This window comes from Dendropsophus ebraccatus, chromosome 7 (assembly GCF_027789765.1).
Source record: "Dendropsophus ebraccatus isolate aDenEbr1 chromosome 7, aDenEbr1.pat, whole genome shotgun sequence".
Lineage (NCBI taxonomy): Eukaryota > Metazoa > Chordata > Amphibia > Anura > Hylidae > Dendropsophus > Dendropsophus ebraccatus.
This window is the reverse complement of record NC_091460.1, coordinates 105136779-105158822: the sequence shown is the minus strand read 5'-3', so window position 1 is coordinate 105158822 and position 22044 is coordinate 105136779. Positions and strand designations below refer to the sequence as shown.

Genomic DNA, 22044 nt, shown 5'->3' with positions numbered 1-22044 from the left:
GACTAGTTTAAAGTTATCTTCATTGAAAAGTACAGTGCTTTTCCTTCAAAAATAAGGACATTTCAATGTGACCCCAAACTTTTGAACGGTAGTGTATATATAAATAAAAAATTGTAAATCTATTTTAATGCATGAGGCAGCTGCAATGTTACTCTTGGAAACACTTTGATTAAATATATTTCCTTTTTGCTTCACTAATATTGTGGTAAACACCCCTGGTATGGAGGCGTTATGGACGGTCACTTGCCAGATGGTGAGGTGTGACGCCAGTTCTATGGTGGTTGGCCGAGGGATAGCCGGGCCCAGTGATGTTATGTCATGACGCCAGTGCCAATTGGGCACACAGGTATGGTGGTACACCTGCTTTTATTTTAAAGGGCCTGTCATACCTTGTTAACCTGTGGACAGTGTCCTGCCGGGTTGTTGCGGGGTCCCTTGGGTACTTATCATGGTGGTCCGGAGTGGAGTAGTGACCAACCCGGACTATTGGTACTGCCACCCACAGAAAAGGGACATGACCCAAATAGTGTGTGTGGACTGTGTAGGTGCTTGACGAGGAATTACAGAGTCTCTTTATCATAAATAAAATCTTATTTACTCTGAAGATACTAAAGGTAGGTAGATCATCCAGCTTTGCCTTGATACAACACTTTACACTTGATAAGACACGTATCACATTGGGATCCAGATCTGTATTGAGAGTAGAAAGAGTTGTACAGTTGTGCTGACTGAGCTGCGTGCTGAGAGGTCATGATCATTATTTACGGCCGTAATTGTCAAATACAGCTGTATTTTTGCTTAAAAAAATGCTGTGTAAACATATCCTTAAAATGACTATGCAAGGTATTATAGTTATGTCTAGATCAAATGAATGTGAAGAAGCTGCTGTGCAGAATGAATCAGCATATATAAGAAGAGGAGACAGCACCCACTGGAGAACTTCCTCAAATAGCAGACCGTCAGAGAGTGCTAAGATTAAAACCTCCACTCTACCTATATTGATGGTTATTAAAAAAAAGATAACACCTTTAGTTGTTTTTTTTAACTCTGGCCCCTTAAAGGGGTACTCTGACGACTTTTTTGTCTTTCGAATCAACTGGTGAAAGTTATGTAAATTTGTAATTTACTTCTAGTTAAAAATCTCCAGTCTTCCAGTACTTATCAGCTGCTGTATGTCCTGCAGGAAGTGGCGCATTCTTCCCAGTCTGACACTGCACTCTCTGCTGCCACCTCTGTCCATGTCAGGAGCTGTCCAGAGCACTAAAGGTTTTTTTTTTTTTTAATAAGGATTTGCTACTGATCTGGACAGTTCCTGTAACGGACAGAGGTGGCAGCAGAGAGCACTGTGTAAGACTGGGAAGAATGCAGGACATACAGCAGCTGATAAGTACTGAAATACTGGAGATTTTTAAATAGAAGTAAATTAAACATCTATTTAACTTTCTGAAACCTGTTAATTTGAAAGATTTTTTATGCCAGATTACCCTTTTATGCAATTTCCACTGTGTTCTATATACTATACGGTACATGTATTGTAAAGGAAAAGTTGCCAAAAGGGGTTAATGTATATTAAAATGTTTTTCTACAGAATGGGATAGAAGAAACAGCAGAACAATGCAGGAAACTAGGAGCTAAAGCTTTCACATTTGTGGTAGACTGCAGTAAAAGGAATGAGATTTATGCCGCAGCAGAAAAGGTGGGGATCCATATTTTGCAAATACAGTGATATTATTATATGTCTATAACTAATACCCTGTTTCTATGATATTATTATATGTCTATAACTTATACCCTGTTTCTATGATATTATTATATGTCTATAACTTATACCCTGTTTCTATGATATTATTATATGTCTATAACTAGTACTCTGTTTCTATGATATTATTATGTCTATAACTAATACTCTGTTTCTATGATATCCAAAAATGTAGAGGAGACAGCACATCCAAAGAAAATCTTCACTTTTAATCACACAAGTGTAACGTTTCGGCTATAACACCAGCCTTTCTCAAGCAGTGGCTGGTGTTATAGCCGAAACGTTGCACTTGTGTGATTAAAAGTGACGATTTTCTTTGGATGTGCTGTCTCCTCTACATTTTTGGATATCCTAACACGGACCTAGGTCCGGTCCGGTAAGACAAGCACTCTGACCCTCATATTGTATCACTGGTGCTGCTTCAATATTTGTTTGAGACTGTTTCTATGATATTATTATATGTCTATAACTAATACCCTGTTTCTATGATATTATACATCTATAACTTATACCCTGTTTCTATGATATTATTATATGTCTATAACTGATACTCTGTTTCTATGATATTATATGTCTATAACTAATACCCTGTTTCTATGGTATTATTTTATGTCTATAACTAATACCCTGTTTCTATGATATTATTATATGTCTATAACTAATACCCTGTTTCTATGATATTATTATATGTCTATAACTAATACCCTGTTTCTATGATATTATTATATGTCTATAACTAATACCCTGTTTCTATGATATTATTATATGTCTATAACTAATACCCTGTTTCTATGATATTATTATATGTCTATAACTTATACCCTGTTTCTATGATATTATTATATGTCTATAACTAATACTCTGTTTCTATGATATTATTATATGTCTATAACTTATACCCTGTTTCTATGATATTATACATCTATAACTTATACCCTGTTTCTATGATATTATTATATGTCTATAACTAATACTCTGTTTCTATGATATTATTATATGTCTATAACTTATACCCTGTTTCTATGATATTATACATCTATAACTTATACCCTGTTTCTATGATATTATTATATGTCTATAACTGATACTCTGTTTCTATGATATATGTCTATAACTAATACTGTTTCTATGATATTATTTTATGTCTATAACTAATACCCTGTTTCTATGATATTATTATATGTCTATAACTAATACTCTGTTTCTATGATATTATTATATGTCTATAACTAATACCCTGTTTCTATGATATTATACATCTATAACTTATACCCTGTTTCTATGATATTATTATATGTCTATAACTGATACTCTGTTTCTATGATATTATTATAAGTGTATAACTGATATACCCCATTTCTATGATATTATACATCTATAACTTATACCCTGTTTCTATGATATTATTTATTATATCTATAGCTAATACACTGTTACTATATTATACATCTAGACCTTAAACCCCGTTTCTATGATATTATACGTCTATAACTACTAACTAATACAGTGTTTCTATTATATTATTATATGTATATAACTAATGCCCTGTTACTATGATATAATGAAGGTGAAGACAACCATTGGGGATGTGGATATTCTGATAAATAATGCAGGAGTAGTGTTTGGTGTAGAATTTCTGGAACTACAAGATCATCAAATTGAGAAAACTTTTGAAGTTAATGTTCTTGCACTTTTCTGGGTAAGTCATATAATGATTAAGTTTTAAAGATTGGTAGTTTTGATGTTGATCTAATATTCATGGCCTAGTTTATATAGGAACTACATATAAAGAGCATGAACCTGATAAGGACAAGGGGCCTCCCATATGTTGGTTAAAGGAGAACTTTGGTCCTTGGTGATTTTTGGCAGAGTGCTGGGGGAAGGAAGAATAAAAGATTTTTGGCAGAGTGCTGGGGGAAGGAAGAATGAAAGAAGTAAGGGAGCCTTTACACAGAGAGGTTTATCTGACAGATTTTTGAAGCCAAAGCCATAAATGGATTTTAAAAGTGTAGAAATCTGTCTTTCCTTTAAGACCAGTGCTCTGTTTATAGTCTGTTCTTGGTTTTGGCTTCAAAAATCTGTCAGATGCTAACATGCTCTCACCTCCCCCGCTCCAGTGCTAGTGCCAGTATAATGCAGCTCCGGTCCCTTGGTCCTGGTCGCTTCTGGGTCTGAAAAGGGGACCTGGGACCTGATGTGTTAGGCCTGCTCAGCCTGTTAGCGGCTGAGGCAGGACCCTGCTACGGCCATTGATTGGCTGAGTGGGCCTGGCGTGTCATGTCCCAGGTCCCCTCTCTTACCATGGAGTGGCCAGGGACCATGGGACTGGAGCTTCATTATACCAGCACTAACACTGGAGCGCGGGAGGTGAGATCATGTGACTTCTTTCATCCTCCCCAGCACTCGCCAAAAAATCACCCCAGCCCTAAGTTTTCCTTTAAAGAGAACCTGCTTGCTTTTAGGTGTAGGTTGTATGAACATACAGACCTCTGCAAACAGCATATTCAAGGCCATGCTTACAGCTTGTGTTGCCCTACGCACTGGATACACCTCGATGGGGTGATTATACAAGCGTCAGAATTTTTTACATTTTTATTTGTACAATGTACCATAAAGCAATGAAAGGTCATCTGATCTGATGACTCATAAGAGCCTGCAAACTTCCTTTGCTCTATAGACTACAAAGTCCACAGTACACTCAAAGTGACATAGATTTATTCACACGTGATTTTCACAGTACATTACAGTCTTAGTACATCATGCACCAATCCGGTGCTAAATGCTTATAATGGAAAATTGTGCATATTAGAATGCAATATGTGCTGCTCTGTATGCTGATAAAGAATGTAGGAGTCAGTTGTAATTTTTTTCTCAGCTTAAAATGTATTGAGGCTGTGGGACCAGATCCTTATTAGACTGAACTTAAAGTCAGCCTAAATGGCTGTCTCCCTTGCCAGGAGGCATCTAGTTATCTATCAGACAGACTGTATACAAAGTTGCTACAAAGTTGCAGATAGTTTACATCAGCTGTCTCAGAAGGGAGGTGGGAGACACAGAGAAAAGCTCATATACTTTTTTTGTTGTCTCCAGCAGAAAGCAGCAGCTCAGAACTAGAGGAAAGAGACTGAATAGATAATAACAAGTATGGAGGGAATTGTTGGTCTCATCATGGGCAGCAACATATGAAAAGTCATGTTTAAATGGAATACCCCCTTAAGAGCTCCTAAATGTGTATTGTGTAGGTGTCCCAATACTTTTTGTCTTTATATTCTATTTGAAATCTGTGACATTTCAGGCACCCAGACGTTATAGTAATTCAGTTATGTTTTTCATGATAAAAGTGTTTATTAAATTTGTCATCTGCTTTTTCTTTTAGATTTATTGCATTAGTGTATTCATGTATATGCCTAGATATTTAGTAAGTACTATTAATTTCTTTTCAAGACTACCAAATCTTTCTTGCCCGCAATGATGAAAAACAATCGTGGTCACATAGCTACAGTGGCTTCTGTGTGTGGTCATGTCGGCTTAACGTATCTGGTAGATTATTGGTGAGTTAAATTTATTTTAGTGGAAAACCATAACTCTTTCCTCTACCTGAAAATTACACTACATCAAAATGACTACAGAAAAAAAGGATTTTTTTTAAAGATTTACCTTAGTTTGACTGTGTTAGAACTTTAAAAACGTAGCTGTTTTCTATGCTTCTCCTATTTACCATTGTGAAGAATTTTTGATCTTGATAACAGACTTGGTCCACACCAGAGAGCAGAGTCTAAGTGCCCTCTATGTTTTCACCCTTTTATCCTGGATGTAGAAGCTGGACCTCTGCAGCTAGAGGAACCAGGTCACTCCTAAAGTGTGGTCTCGATGTGAGCAGCAACTGGTTCCCAAGGAGTCGGTGCAAGGCTTCGGGGAACAGGCTGAGTATACATAGTAAGCAAGCTGGGTCAGCGCAGTACCAGGGATGAGACAGGAATCGTAGTCAGACAGGGGAAGGGTCAGGGCAAACGGCTTCAGAGGCAGGTCAGACAATTCGAGTCAGCAATGAGCAAGGCAAACAATACAGATGAGGGTCAGGCACAAATGTAATCTAAAGAACAGGCACAGGTCAGGATACACGGGAGTACTACAGCTGGTTTAACATCCTCCCGCCGCTGCACAGTAAATTAATGTTGCCGCAGCCTATGCCTGAGGCTGCAGAGACGTTAATTTACAATTGAGGATAACACAGGCCCAGAAGCTGCATCTGTGTCATCCCTGGCGGGTCCTGGCTATTAGTGATAGCTGGGGACCCACCGCAACTCTCAGCACCGGAGCCGCTGCATTCTCTGACTACAGCTCTGGTCTGCTGTAGTCAGAGAATGCCAATATAATTTATTTCTTTTCTTTAAAGAAAAATGTGTAATTTTTTAATAAGTAGTAAAACATGATGAAAACTAAGCAAATAAGATTTGATTGTAATCGTACCAACATGATGAATATAGATAACATGTCAAACTGCACAGTAAATAGAATTAAAAAAAAATAAAACATTGCATTGTTTCTTCCAATTTTACCTCACAAACAAATTTTTCCCTCTTTCTTAGTAAACTTTATAGTAAAATGAACAGTGTTCTTATAAAGTACATTTGGTCCCACAAAAAACCCTTATATGGCTCTTAAAGGGGTTATCCAGCGCTACAAAGACATGGCCACTTTCCCCCTACTGTTGTCTCCAGTTTGGGTGGGGTTTTGAAACTCAGTTCCATTGAAGTAAATGGAGCTTAATTGCAAACTGCACCTGAACTGGAGACAACAGTAGGGGGAAAAGTGGCCATGTTTTTGTAGTGCTGGATAACCCCTTTAAGGCCGTTTTCACAACAATGGCTGTTATATACATAGTGTGAATATAGCCATTAGCTGGGTTCACACTACGTATATTTCAGTCAGTATTGTGGTCCTCATATTGCAACCAAAACCAGGAGTGGATTAAAAACACAGAAAGGATCTGTTCACACAATGGTGAAACTGAGTGGATGGCCGCCATATAACAGTAAATAACTGCCATTATTTCAATATAACAGCCGTTGTTTTAAAATAACAGCAAATATTTGCCATTAAATGGCGGCCATCCACTCAATTTCAACATTGTGTGAACAGATCCTTTCTGTGTTTTTAATCCACTTCTGGTTTTGGTTGCAATATGAGGACCACATTACTGACTGAAATATACGTAGTGTGAACCCAGCCTTAGGCTAGGTTCAGACTATGTAACTGTGCGGCTGTATTTGCGGCTGTATTTTTGGTGGTTCATGCGTACGCTGGAAAGTATACGATATACGGCTGCACAGTGCACACTATGTATGAATCTACGGCCCGATCGTAAACGGACCCGTAAAAATGAACAAGACCATTGTTTGCGGCTGGAAATGGGGCCGTGGATTGACAGGCGGTCCGTACGGAGTACTTCAAAAATAGCCGGCAATGATGCCGAATGCCGATGGCTCTAATAGTTAATATATTAAATTAATAAAACACATTTTCTTTGTAATAAAGTCCCTTTCGTTGTTCAATAATTTAATTCTAACGAATCCATCATTGTGCAATTAAATATACTGTTAAAATAAATATATATATAAATAAATGTATATTTATATATATATATATTTTTTTGACAGTATATTTAATTGCACAATAATGGATTCGTTAGAATTAAATTATTGAACAACGAAACTGATTTTATTTCCACGAAAATGTGTTTTATTAATTAAATATTACTTAGTACAGGAAGCTCCAGTAAGCCGTTAATTCATATTGCCGGCAATAGAGCTTTCTGTACTAATCATCACTTTACTTTAATGAAAACATTAAATGTTGTGCAGTCTGACATCAGTCTGGCCCCCAAGGGGTTAAGGGGGATGCAATACATCCTCCCTTAACCCCTTGGGGGCCAGACTGTAAGCAGCGATCTGTAAAGATGCTGCATACTGTAAGGTGCACAACACCGCTCACAATGATGGGTGTTGTGCTCCTGTTTGTGTGTTTTTTGTGTGTTTCTCCCTTTTTGTTTTTCAGATATCGGTATCCTGGGGATTACGTCGGATTCCGTTTACTACGTCGATGACCAGCGGTTGTTTGTTGTTTTTTTTTAATAAAATGGTCAATGAGGGGTGTGGGGGTGTTTTTATTTGAATAAAAAATTTTTTTAACTTGTGTCTTATCTTTATTTCTTTACTTTATAGACTTAGTAGTGGAAGCCGTCTAATAGACGGAATCCATTACTTAGTCGAGGCCTAGTGTTAGCCGGTATAAAATGGCTAACACTAACCCCCCATTATTACCCCAGTACCCAATGCCACCAGGGGTACTGGGAAGAGCCGGGTGCCAGTGGTCCCGGAGCGTCAAAATTGGCGCTCCTGGACCGGGCGGCAGCAGGCTGGTAAGATTTAGGCTGGGGAGGGCCTAAGCCAATGGCTCTTCCCACCCTGGTGTTACCAGGCTGCTGTCGTTTGGTTTTTAACCCGGCTGGTTATAAAAATAGGGGGGACCCTATGCAATTTTTTTAAATTATTTATTTATTTTAAAAAAACGCATAGGGTCCCCCCTATTTTTATAACCAGCCGGGTTAAAAACCAAACGACAGCAGCCTGGTAACACCAGGGTGGGAAGAGCCATTGTTTTAGGCCCTCTCCAGCCTAAATCTTACCAGCCTGCTGCCGCCCGGTCCAGGAGCGCCAATTTTGACGCTCCGGGACCACTGGCACCCGGCTCTTCCCAGTACCCCTGGTGGCATTGGGTACTGGGGTAATAATAGGGGGTTAGTGTTAGCCATTTTATACCGGCTAACACTAGGCCCCAACTTAGTAATGGATTCCGTCTATTAGACGGCTTCCACTACTAAGTCTATAAAGTAAAGAAATAAAGACAAGACACAAGTTAAAAATTTTTTTTATTCAAATAAAAACACCCCCACACCCCTCATTGACCATTTTATTAAAAAAAAAAACAACAAACAACCGCTGGTCATCGACGTAGTCCACGGAATCCGACGTAATCCACAGGATACCGATATCTGAAAAACAAAAAGGGAGAAACACACAAAAAACACACAAACAGGAGAACAACACCCATCATTGTGAGCGGTGTTGTGCTCCTTACAGTATGCAGCATCTTTACAGATTGCTGCTTACAGTCTGGCCCCCAAGGGGTTAAGGGAGGATGTATTGCATCCCCCTTAACCCCTTGGGGGCCAGACTGATGTCAGACTGCACCCATTCCAGCAAGGAAGGGGTTAAGTGACCCCCCTTCCGTGCTGGGAGGGGTGCAGTGCTGGGGAGGGGGTGGGGAGAGCTCTATACTCACCCCGATGTTGTCTCTTCGCTGGTCCGCAGCACAATGAAGTCACTGTACTGCGGACCGGCTCTTTATATGTGCGCTCAGCCGATCAGCCAATCAGCTAAGCGCACATATAATTCAAAATGTTTCTTCTAATAATGCTATTGTGATAACATAATTAGAAGAAACATTTGATGTTTTAATTAAAGTAAAGTGATGATTAGTACAGAATGCTCTATTGCCGGCAATATGAATTAACGGCTTATGGAGCTTCCTGTACTAATTAATATTTAATTAATAAAACACATTTTCGTTGAAATAAAATCAGTTTCGTTGTTCAATAATTTAATTTCAACGAATCCATCATTGTGCAATTAAATATACTGCCAAAAAATAAATATATATAAATATACATTTATTTATATATATATTTATTTTAACAGTATATTTAATTGCACAATGATGGATTCGTTAGAATTAAATTATTGAACAACGAAAGGGACTTTATTACAAAGAAAATGTGTTTTATTAATTTAATATATTAACTATTAGAGCCATCGGCATTCGGCATCATTGCCGGCTATTTTTGAAGTACTCCGTACGGACCGCCTGTCAATCCACGGCCGCATTTCCAGCCGCAAACAATGGTCTTGTTCATTTTTTACGGGTCCGTTTACGATCGGGCCGTAGATTCATACATAGTGTGCACTGTGCAGCCGTATATCGTATACTTTACAGCGTACGCATGAACCGGAAAAATCCGGCCGATGATTTACCGCCCGCAATACAGCCGCACAGATACAGAGTGTGAACCTAGCCTTAGGCTGTAAACACACACAGCAGTGGCAATTTTCTAAAAAAAAAAAATGCTGTTTTTATGCTAAACCCAGAAGTGGATTCAACAGGAAAGATAAGTCCTACCTTTATATTCTCCATCCCATTTGATTACACTTAAGGCTCTGGCACAAAAACTGCAGTGGCAGTTTTTAAAAAAGAATGCCATATGTGTTTACAGCCTAGAAGACAAGAAGTTACAATTGAAAATGGTAAAATTGAAATTTCGAAGGTCCCTAAAGGGTTAAGGTGGGATGGACCTCCAAGGCCTGTTTGAAAGAATCGTTTCACATTTGTTATTTCTTTTTATTTAGTGCTAGCAAATTTGGTGCCGTTGGATTTCATGAGTGTATGACAGTAGAGCTTGCTAGCCTTGGAAAAGATGGTATTAAGACAAGTTGCTTATGTCCAGTATTTGTAAACACTGGATTTGTCCAAAACCCAAGCACCAGGTAAGAGTAATGCAGTTTTTTCTTTCCATGTGTGGACAAATTTGTTAAATGGAATGTATAGTTTAGAAATCCACCACTCCCCTTGTCCAATTCTGATACATAGGGATAGAGGACCCGGCCTGCAAGTGCTTACATTCTATGAGGTAAGGGGAGAAAGGCGGTAAAGAAGGTAAAGTGCACCCCGTCTGGTGCAGAATTATAAGTGCACATTATTTTTGTTACCTATCTCCTCTGCGGCAAGTTTGAGAAAAATGTCCCTACCCGGACTTTTCTTTGAGAAGTCATTCTCTGTCATCTTTGAGACACATTCACATATAATTAATTTTTTTTTTTTTTCATTTCAATTCAATCATTTTCAATTTCTCTTTGTTTTCAGGTTGTGGCCTGTTCTAAAACCTGAGCATGTCGCAAAATGTTTTGTGGACGGCATATTAACTAATAAGAAGATGATTCTTGTTCCTTCTTCTGTAAAAACCTACCTAATGCTATCAAAGTAAGAATTTCTTAAAATTATCAATAGTTTCAACTCAATACTATATTCTTCCTTCTTCAATCTAATGTGCACAGGCATCTGCCACCTTCTTTAGATCATATATGTAAGCAACAATGTTTTTCTGACTCTGCATAGTTACCACAATCAGATGTGTACCACTGCACATAGAGCAATATTCAAGTATTCCAGCAGAAGAAAGGACATGCGGCACTCACCAAAATTCATCTCAGCCAACTTTATTTTTCAAACATTGTCTCGGGACTCTGAAAGGAGTACTCCAGCGGAAAAAAAAATTCAATCAATTGGTGTCAAAAAGTTATACAAATCTGTAAATTATTTTTATGAAAAAGTCCTTTCTGCTGCCACCTCTTTGCGTGTCAGGAACTGATCAAAGCAGGAGAGATTTTCTATTGGGATTTGCTACTGCTCTGGACAGTTCCTGTCATGGACAGAGGTGGCAGCAGAGAGCACTGTGACAGGCTGGAAAGAACACACCACTTCCTGCAGGACATACAGCAGCTGATAACTACTTACAGGTTTGAGATGTTTTTAATAGAAGTAATTTACTTTTGAAAAACTTTTTGACATCAGTTGATTTGAATTGGTCAAATCCCACATTTGTGGATTTTGCAAGCAACATGCTGCTCTTAGCCAATTCTCCTATCTGTTATGATCAAATGTAAACTTGACCTACCCACACCGGTACACAAACATTTATGACATAGCGATCCTTTCTTATAAGTACTGATCACCCAGATGCAAACGCATTTTTCCTTACCAAATGTTAACCCAACATTTCATATACTGTTGACAACAATCTTTGTTCCTCCGTTTTACTCTACTCAGTTTTTCAGTTGTTTATTACTTGAAAATACTTGTTGTCTTATATGTTTACAAAATATAAAACATTAAATAAAGAATGTTATCATAAAGAATGTTTATCAAACATGGTGTAAAGTAAAACTGGCTCAGTTGCCGCTAGCAACCAATCAGATTCCTCTTTTCAAAGCTTTCAGATTGTTTGGAAAATGAAAGGTGGGATCTGATTGGTTGCTAGGGGCAACTGAGCCAATTTTACTTTACACCATGTTTTATAAATCTCCCTCCATATGTGTAAGGAATATCATAAACTTCCATGGCATTTTCCTGAGATTTTCAGGAAATGTTAAGCCAGCCAAAGAGCCTCAAAAATGCTATATCATAAACTTCTATTGACTTCCAGCTAACATCTGGTCACTGACATTTTTATTGGCGTTTCTCTAAGATTTTAAGGCAGTGTGAAGCCTTAAAATAATAAATTATGATCTAGATTTTCTTGGAGACCATATAAACTTTTCTTGTCGTATTCTAGATTGGTGAAACACTGGCATAAGCTTTGTTAATGCGGGCCAATTATTTTTTTTATTGCTGTTTAGTATAATAGCTCATCAGACCTGTACGTATAATGGAACATAGCATGTGGTTGTAGCCAGTAAGTGATAGGTAAAGTTAATTCTTGTCTTCAATTTCTTTGCAGATTTCTTCCTCAGCGTGTAATAAGGAAGATAAGCCAGATGCAAGATGTGCAGTTCAGTACTAAGTTCAGAAGTGCAACCAAAATGGATTAATATAAGATGGATTAAGATAAATAGCAAAAGCAAGGCAGATATTTTGATGCTTTTTATTCCCATTTCACTAGAATATGTCATTATATTATGATCTGTCCAGGAAAAAAATGCGAAGAAGACCACTGTATCCCCTTAATTCTGACAATGAGTGGGGGGCTTAGAGGATTGGGAAGAAAAATGTCCAGGTAGACCAGTACTTTTACTGGTCAGTGCTGACCAGTTCCACCACGAAAATAAGCCCTAGTTTTTTAGAGTAGGCCGTAAAAATAGTACTCTAAAAAGAAAAAGCTACTTCATGGACTACAAGAAATCAAGAATAAAGTGTGATCATTGCTCACTGGAGAATAAAAACCTACTTCGAAAACAAGAAAAAAATAATATAAGACCCCGTTTTATTTTCAGAGAAACACGGTAGATGTTTTCTATTGCAATAATATCTACATGTTACTGTTAGGCCAGGTTCACACACTGTATTTTTAAGTAAAATAATGGCCGCCATTTTAATTTAAAATAATGGCTGTTGTATTTAGTTTTCAATAGTTTCCATTGAACTCTATAGAAACAACAGCTGTTTTTCCCACAATGTATAAAATAAAGTTCATGTCATTAATTCGCGGCCGTTATTGCGCAAACAGCGGCTGTTATTTTACGTTGTTAAAACAGATTTTTTTTTTCTGCCATCCTTTCACCATCTTTTAAATTAAAGGAGAAGTCCGGCGAAAATTTTAATTAAAGTCTTGTATTTCACCTAGAATAGCCATCTCGAACCTAAACTAGAGTAATCTACCAGAAGTATGTTAAACAACGGACATTATTTTATACTCAACAGTAGTTGAAAATCGTTGGCTGGTCTAAGGCTGCATTCACACGTTCCGGGAAGTTGTCCGTGCTCACGGATCCGTGCGCACGGACAATTTTAAAGTCCATTGCTTTCTATTGGGCTATTCAGATGTTCCGTGATTTCACGGATCCGTGATCCGTTAAAAAATAGGACATGTCATTACTCGGAACGGATGCACGGTAAGGATTCCCCATAGAAATCAATGAGATCCGTGTTTTTCACGGATGTACACGGATGTGACATCCGTGTTCATCCGTGAAAAACACGGATGTGATGTAATCAATGTAATTTAAAATGCTTTAACACAGATCCGTGAAAAAAACGGACACGGATGCAAAACGGATGAAAAACGGACTGTTTTGCACGGATCACGGAGGTAGCTGCCGGACCACAATCACAGACTGGGAAAAACACTGAACGTGTGAATGCAGCCTAAGGCTATGTTCACACTGCATACGAATCCGTACGCAGGTCTTACGATGCCGTACATGTGCGGCTAAAACTACGGGCGTGCGAAAAATCGACATGCGGCCGGATGCGTACGCAACGCGAACATACGCCCGTAGTACAGTTATGCTTCCCTACCTTGTTTTGAAGCGATCTGAGGCAGGTCATTTACTTGGAAATCTTCGCCCAGCCCGTAAACCACACAGAACCTTTTGGATCGAAAAATCAAAAATTTGGCTGAAATAAGTACTCCGTACAGGACCGCATGGAAATCCACGGCCATGAGTTTCAACATTTCCGTCCTCAAACAATGGTCTTGTTCATTTTTCATGGCGCCGCATACGATCCGGCCATAAGCTCATACGTAGTGTGCATTGTGCAGGCGTATATCGTATACTTTCAAGCGAACGCATCAATCTCAAAACTACGTGCGTATATTCGCGGTTCGCACTACGGACGGATTCATACGCAGTGTGAACATAGTCTAAGACTTTCATATTATGTGGGTATAACTCACCCGCATTTACGGTAGCTTCACACACACAGTATCACAGCGCATTTTCTGCTGCGGATCTGATTTAATCTAAATAACTGAACACAGCATCAAATCTGCACCATCAAATCTGCTGCGGATCTGCTGCGGATCCTGTAGGTGTGAAGGCACCCTTAGCATCCATTTTATGGCTATTCCTCTCAGATCAGTTTACTTTAATTGAACCAGAAACCTATGGAGGTCTGTTTGTTTGAAAACCTCTGAAGGTCCAGGTTTTGCAGTTTTAGGCTATGTTAAATGCTACCTACAGTTGGAATTAAAGGGGTAGTGCAACGTTTAAAAATTATTCAATAAATAACACACATTACAAAGTTATACAAGTTTGTAATGTGTGTTATGTATGTGAATGGCCCCCCTCCCCCGTTCCCCCCACACACACACACACACACACACGCTAGACCCGGAAGTGTGATGCACTATACTCACCTGATTCGTGTCGACCCCCGTCTGCCATCTTGGGACAATGACGTAATCTTCGGGAGGCTGGCCGAGCCGCTCATGCCGGCCCCCCTCTGCCGCGTCATCAGCTGCTCAGCCAATCGCGGCTAAGCAGCTAATGACGCGGCAGATCGAAGATGACATCGTCCCAAGATGGCGGATGGGGTCGACACGAATCAGGTGAGTATAGTGCATCACACTTCTGGGTCTAGTGTGGATGAGGAGGAACACGGGGAAGGGGGGCATTTACTAACATAACATTTATACAACTTTGTAATGTCTTTGTAATGTGTGTTATTTAGTGAATAATTTTGAAACGCCGCACTACCCCTTTAAAGGAGACCTCTAGGCTAGGGTGATTTATTTCAGAGTTCTGGGAAGGATGAAAGACGTAACCGGCTCTCACCTCCCCCTCTCCAGTGCTGATGCCGGTATCCTGCAGCTCCTGTCCCGGTTGCTTCTGGGTCTGAGTAGGGACCTGAAACGTAATGTGTTAGGCCCGCTCAGCCAGTCAGTGGCCATGGCAGGACCCTGCACTGGAGCGGAGGAGATGAGAGCATGTTATGTCTGTCATCCTCCTCAGCACTTTGCCAAAAATCACCACAGCCCGGAGTTCTCCTTTAATGATCATGATCATTAATTCCGTCCGTAGGTAACTTTAAACAATGGCCATTCACACGGAACGGCCGTTGTTTGGACACTAAAATATTATCTGTACTACAGCTCTCCCAGTTTTAATACAGTGGAAATAAAATCAAGTTTGCTTTGCATTTCATTAGACAGCCATTATGTAGGAATTATTAAGGAATCTTAACATATTAATACACAATTATACATCAGTTAATAAATGACATGATGACTTGATGAATAAAACATTGCTGTGTTCAGTAGAAATGGAGTGATAACAGTTATTGTTTCTATCGTTGGATAAGAGATATTACCCTGACATAGTCTTTTAGATTGCTCTCCTATATAATCTTTTTCTCCCTCATTCCTCTCCCGTTTCTTTATTCTTATGATATTGCGGCTAAGTCCATTCTGCTATGAATGCCATTATTTCATCATACTCTAACATGTCCACATAATTACTTACTTTCTTTACTTATTTTTATTCATGCAAGGCGATGTGCAGGAAAAGACATTATCAATTGTCCTTCTTGTGTGTGGGTCACGTGATTTCGCAATGTGTCTACTTTTTCTCTATTTTCTTTCTTTTTTGTATTTCTTTCTTTTCACATAAGGCTATATGCCCAAGCGGAGTCAGCGAATGCTCCATATGTTCCTGCGCAAAAAAAGTCAAGTCTTAGGGCCCTATTCCACTGGACGATTATCGTTCAGATTATCGTTAAATCGTTCGAATCTAAATGATAATCGTTCGGTTGAAATGCACTTAACGATTAACGACCGAACGAGAAATCGTTGATCGCTTTATAAGACCTGGACCTATTTTTATCGTTGCTCGTTCACAAAACGTTCGCAAATCGTTAGCATTGAATAAGACATCGTTTGGTCGTTCGCAATACATACGAACGCAATAGCGAATAAATAGCGAAGAAAAACTATCGCAATTACGATCATAAGTAACGATTATCGTTCCATGGAAATGAGTGAACGTTTTCAGGTCTTTCGCAATAGCGGTCGTTTGAGATCGTTAATCGTTAACGATTATGCAAACGATAATCGTCCGGTGGAATAGGGCCCTTATACCTACTTTTGCTCGCTTATTTAGTAGTTAATTTTACATGTGTTGCAATGCAATTCTTGTATTGGTTCCTTTATGTTTTCTTTAAGATAATAGATATTTTTTTGCTCTCAGGTCTATTGTTAATATGAATCTCTCATCGATGGTCCATTTATCTTATATGCCTCAGGATGCTCGTGGGGTGTCTGCCTCTTATGCTTCCATTTACTTTTGGTTTTTATAAAGATAATTTCTTGAAATGAAAATTTAAGCGACTCTGTACCCACAATCTAACCCCCCCAAACCACTTGTACCTTCGGATAGCTGCTTTTAATCCAAGATCTGTCCTGGGGTCCGTTCGGCAGGTTATACAGTTCTTGTCCTAAAAAAATATTTTTAAACTTGAAGCCCCGTGCCAAACGGGAGTATCTGTGCCCTAACTTTGCACAACCTCTTCGTGCCTCCTCCCCACCCTCTTCATCATTAGGAATGCTGCAAGCAGATTGCCTCCTATTCCCCACCTGTGGCAGACCGGCACATGGGCTGGATCGTTTAGGACCTGTGCAATGTTCAGCATGGAGAAAATGTTTCAGTGGCATTCCTAATGATGAAGAGGGTGGGGAGGAGGGATGGAGGGGTGGTGCAAAGTAAGGGCACATATACTTCTGTTTGGCACGGGGCTTTAAGTTTAAAAGTAGTTTTTTTAGGACAATAACTGCATCACCTGCCAAACGGACCTCAAGACAGATCCTGGATTAAAAGCAGCTATCCGAAGGTACAAGTGGTTTGGGGGGGATCAGATTGTTGGTACAGAGTCACTTTAAATATAAATGTAAATTTTGTCATGCTGAAAATCCAATCTACAGGCAGTATGTTTTACATCATTATGTGCTGACATGATATACATATTATGGGTAAAGATTCAGGATAACTAGTATCTTAATCATGTAATCCTCTGCTCAAGAGCCCAGTGGGTGGTCCTACTCAGTTTTCCTGGTATGACTTTACATACAGAAATAGCTGTCAATCACTGATTAAGGCCGCCTGCTGGACTCCTAAGGTAAGAAAAAGCAGAGGAATACATAGGTAAACATTCAGTATTGGTATATCAATCTCCTCTGCTTCTCCCCCCCCTATAACTTACTGTTCAATCATCAGGCCAGGGCCGGACTGTGCATCTGGCACTTTTGGCAAATGCCATAGGGGCTGCTGTGCTATGTGGGCCGGTCTCCTCTTCCCCTGCACTCCCTGCATTTCACAGGCTGGAAGACTGTGTAGTGCAAACTGGGCCCTGCTGGGGAAGAACGGCCCTTAGACTTTATGCAGCTTCTGATATTCTCATCTCCAGCAGGCCCCCACCTCCTCAGGGAGGATGATAAAAGGAGATTTTTTTGTTGTTAAAAACCGCTATTCTAAAGGATGGGGTTTAACCAATGGACGGGGCTTAATTGAGGGGCGGGGCTCAGACGTGGAATGATCCTGCCACGATTCATCAGAAGACAACAAAAGGATAAAGCAGGTGAGTATAGCTGTGTGTATGTGTGTGCCATGCTGACTGATATGTATAGTGTGAATGATGGATTGTTGAATAGTATGTGTCCATTATGTGAGTGGCGCATGCGGTATACAGTGGGTATGCTAGTGGCACATATTGTATGTAGTGGGTATGTTAGTGGAACCTGTGATATGAAGTGGGTATGCTAGTGGCACATATGGTATACAGTGGGTATGCTAGTGGGTATGTTAGTGGAACCTGTGATATGAAGTGGGTGTCCTAGTGGCACATATGGTATACACGGGGTATGCTAGTGGCACATACGGTATGTAGTGGGTATGTTAGTGGAACCTGTAATATGTAGTGAGTATGCTAGTTGCACATATGTTGTGCAGAGGGTATTTTAGTTGCATATGCAGTATATAGTGGGCATGTTAGTGGCACATATGGTATGCAGTGGGTATTTTAGTTGCATATGCAGTATATAGTGGGCATGTTAGTGGCACATATGGTATGCAGTGGGTATTTTAGTTGCATATGCAGTATATAGTGGTCATGCTAGTGGCACATACGGTATGTAGTGGGTATGTTAGTGGAACCTGTAATATGTAGTGAGTATGCTAGTGGCACATATGTTGTGCAGTGGGTATTTTAGTTACATATGCAGTATATAGTGGGCATCTTAGTGGCACATATGGTATGCAGTGGGTATGCTAGTGGCACATATGTTGTGCAGTGGGTATTTTAGTTACATATGCAGTATATAGTGGGCATCTTAGTGGCACATATGGTATGCAGTGGGTATGCTAGTGGCACATATGTTGTGCAGCGGGTATTTTAGTGGCACATGCAGTATGCAGTGGGTATGCTAGTGGCATATATAGTATGTAGTGGGTATGTTAGTGGCACATGCGATATGTAGTGAGTATGTTGTGTCCCCAACGGCGGAGGAAATGCTGCTGGGGACACTGTGCGGGGGGGGGGGGGGGGGGGTGGCGGTTACATAGTAATAGTGCCCCCTGTGCCTCTTGCAGTAAACATGTTGAACATTCATGTTTTCTCTGTGAATTCAACAGTGTAGTGTTTAAGCGTACCAGAGCTCATTATAATTATAAATTATGATACAGGGAGTCCCGTAGAGTTCAATCCATGATATACAGCCAGCTTATGGATCTTATATCAAGGACGTGTGAATCTGGGCTAAGGGCTGTTAGAGTATAGAACTTTTTGCAAGAGGATATGGTAATGCTAAATTCACTAATAGAGTTCAAAAGAGGTCAGGTTGTAATTCTGGAGTGCCATAATGTTTCAGGTTAGAGTTACTAGATTCTGGAGAAGAACCATTGATCCAGGCATTTATTCTGATTGCCAGAGCTTTTCTATGGGGATTTGCTACTGCTCTGGACAGTTCTTGACATGGACAAAGGTGGCAGCAGAGAGCACACGTGGTGTAATCTTTCCAATCTGACACAGTGCTCTCTGCTGCTATCTCTGTCCATGTCAGGAATTGTCCAGAGCAGAAGCAAATCCCCATAGAAAACCTCTCCTACTTTGGACATTTCCTGTCATGGACAGAGGTGGCAGCAGAGAGCACTGCTACTACCTGCAGAACATACAGCAGCTGATAGGTACTTGTGGTTTTTAAATGGAAGTAATCTACAAATATATATAACTTACTGAAACCAGTGGGTTTAACCAAAAATCTCCAGAGTACCCGTCACTTTAACCCCTTGACGACCCTGGGGTAGCCCGGGACCGCTATCTCATTGATCTAGGCAGTATATACTGCATAGATCTTAATGAAAGATCAGTGTACTTATACTAGAAGTCCCCCAGGGGGGCTTCTAGTATGAGTGTAAAGAAAAAAAAAGGGTTATTATTAATAAAAATCCCCTCCCCTAATAAAAGTTTGAATCACCCCCCTTTTCAAATGTTATAAATAAAAATAAATAAACATGTTTGCTATCGCCGCGTGCGTAATTGCCCGAACTATTAATTAATCACATTCCTGATCTCGCACAGTAAACTGCGTAATCACAAAAAATCCCAAAGTGCAAAATTTCCCATTTTTGGTCACATCAAATCCAAAAAAATTGTAATAAAAAGTGATCAAAAAGTCGTATGTGTGCAATCAAGGTACTGAAAGAAAGAACACTTCATGGCGCAAAAAAATGACACCTGACACAGCCCCATAGACTAAAGGATAAAAGCGCTATAAGCCTGGGAATGGAGCGATTTTAAGGAACATATATTTGTTAACAATGGTTTGAATTTTTTACAGGCCATCAGATACAATATAAGTTATACATGTTATATATCGTTGTAATCGTAAAGACTTGAGGAACATGCATAACAAGTCAGTTTTACCCCAGGGCAAATGGCGTAAAAGCAAATACCCCCCAAATAAAAGAAATGCTTTTTTTTTTTCAATTTCACCACACATTTAACTTTTTTCTGGTTTTGCAGTGTACTTTATGCAAAAATTCAGCCTGTCATTGCAAAGTACAATTAGTGACGCAAAAAACAAGGGCTCATGTGGGTTTCTAGGTGAAAAACATGCAACTGCTATGGCCTTTTAAGCACAAGGAGGAAAAAACGAAAATGCAAAACTTTAAACTGGCCCGGTCCTCTAAGGGTTAAAATATGAAAAAGTGTCTTCTACCTCTTAGGGGGCTTTTTTTGCTCGTCTTTAGCACTGCTCTAGATCAATACTGCAGGGTTCTTTGGTGAACTGGATGGACAAGCGTATTGTTTTCAGCTTTATGAAGTATGTTACTATGTAACATTGCATGGGGAGGTGGGGGCTGTAGTGCATGTATATGCATAACCAAAGTACAGGAGTAAACTGGAAAAACCTTCCTGCAAAGAAAGTACCGTCCTCATTGTTCTAAGGGAGAGCATGAACTGAATAGTGACTCAGCTTGTTCTAGGCTCCTTCACCACTGATCTGGCAGAAGGAAACAGTAAAGGAGTGGTAGTATCCAAAGTTTGTCTCTTCCATACATACCTATTAATAAACTAAATATGGCAAGTTGTGAGTACGAGTTCGATCGCTCAGCTTGAATACCAGTGACCAAAGAAGTTGGATGCAGCCCTAGGAAGTCCAGGATACAGCCTAAGAACCCCTAGGGCTGCATCCAACTCCTTCAGCCACCACTAATTTAAAATGCCGGACTCAAGCATGCTCCCGTTGCGCTCATCTCTACTCCTAGCATAACAAATAAAGTAACACATGGAAAAGTATTTTTATGCCTTAAAGGGGTTATCCAGCGCAACAAAAACATGGCCACTTTCTTCCAGAGACAGCACCACAACTCAGTTACATTGAAGTGAATGGGGCTTAAAGGGGTATTCCCCCGAAGAGTTAAAAAATGAAATGCTCCCAAACCTAGCTGGTCTTGCTCGCCAAGTCCCCATGAATATTTTGAGCCATCCCTGTCTTTCTAGCTGCTGCCGTTCCTGGGTTACAAGTTTTTTTGAAAGCCTGTCGATATCCAAGATGGCGCCAGCCAGGAAACATTTCTCATCATGCATTGCTCATTGGTCCGTTTGTACCCGCTCTCTTTGCTTTTTTTCTGACCACTACTGGTCATTACTACATTGCACAGTAAACGCAGGAATATAGGATTGTATTCACTGTGCAAAAGCAAACAGAACAAACACGGTGATCATTGGGAGGGGGTCACACAGTGATTATGGGAGGAGGTCACTAGCTGCATCAGAGGGCGATGTTCCCATAGTTCCTATCTATCCTGCAGCAGGCCAAGGAGGCAGTGAGTGATCCAGCTGGAGAAGCGGGCACCATTGCTCACAGCCTCAATGACCTGCTGCAGGAGAGATATAAACTTTGTCCCCCTGTGAGACCGGAGCACCTGCAGGAGAAGGAGCTTGCCTGGTCACTGCTGAAAGCCGCACCAGCTACTATGTTGAGCACCATTCCAGTTCCAGGGCTCTGCTCATGGGCTTTGAGGAGGCGGAGCTGCAGCAAGACCTTTGTGCGTGTCCGGCACCAGAAATCTCTCCAAACTGCTGCGGGCCTGGGACGGGCACAGGTGATTTCAACACTGATCGACAAGCAGGTCGGTTCTGCAGGGTGACATTCTGCCGCTGCTCCAGAGTGCAGCCTG

The 22044-nt window shown here is 40.1% G+C and overlaps 1 protein-coding gene across 1 annotated transcript in view; it reads left to right on the top strand.

The window, feature by feature from the left end:
- LOC138797644 (17-beta-hydroxysteroid dehydrogenase 13-like) overlaps positions 1-15635 on the top strand; it is a 46705-nt gene extending 31070 nt beyond the window's left edge. Inside the window, exons 2-7 of the mRNA XM_069978063.1 lie at positions 1589-1696; positions 3327-3458; positions 5204-5310; positions 10225-10362; positions 10739-10855; positions 12372-15635. Of these exons, the coding sequence (XP_069834164.1) occupies positions 1589-1696; positions 3327-3458; positions 5204-5310; positions 10225-10362; positions 10739-10855; positions 12372-12462 (693 nt within the window). The 3' untranslated portion in view covers positions 12463-15635. The remainder of the gene's footprint in view (positions 1-1588; positions 1697-3326; positions 3459-5203; positions 5311-10224; positions 10363-10738; positions 10856-12371) is intronic.
- Positions 15636-22044: the final 6409 nt, after the last annotated feature.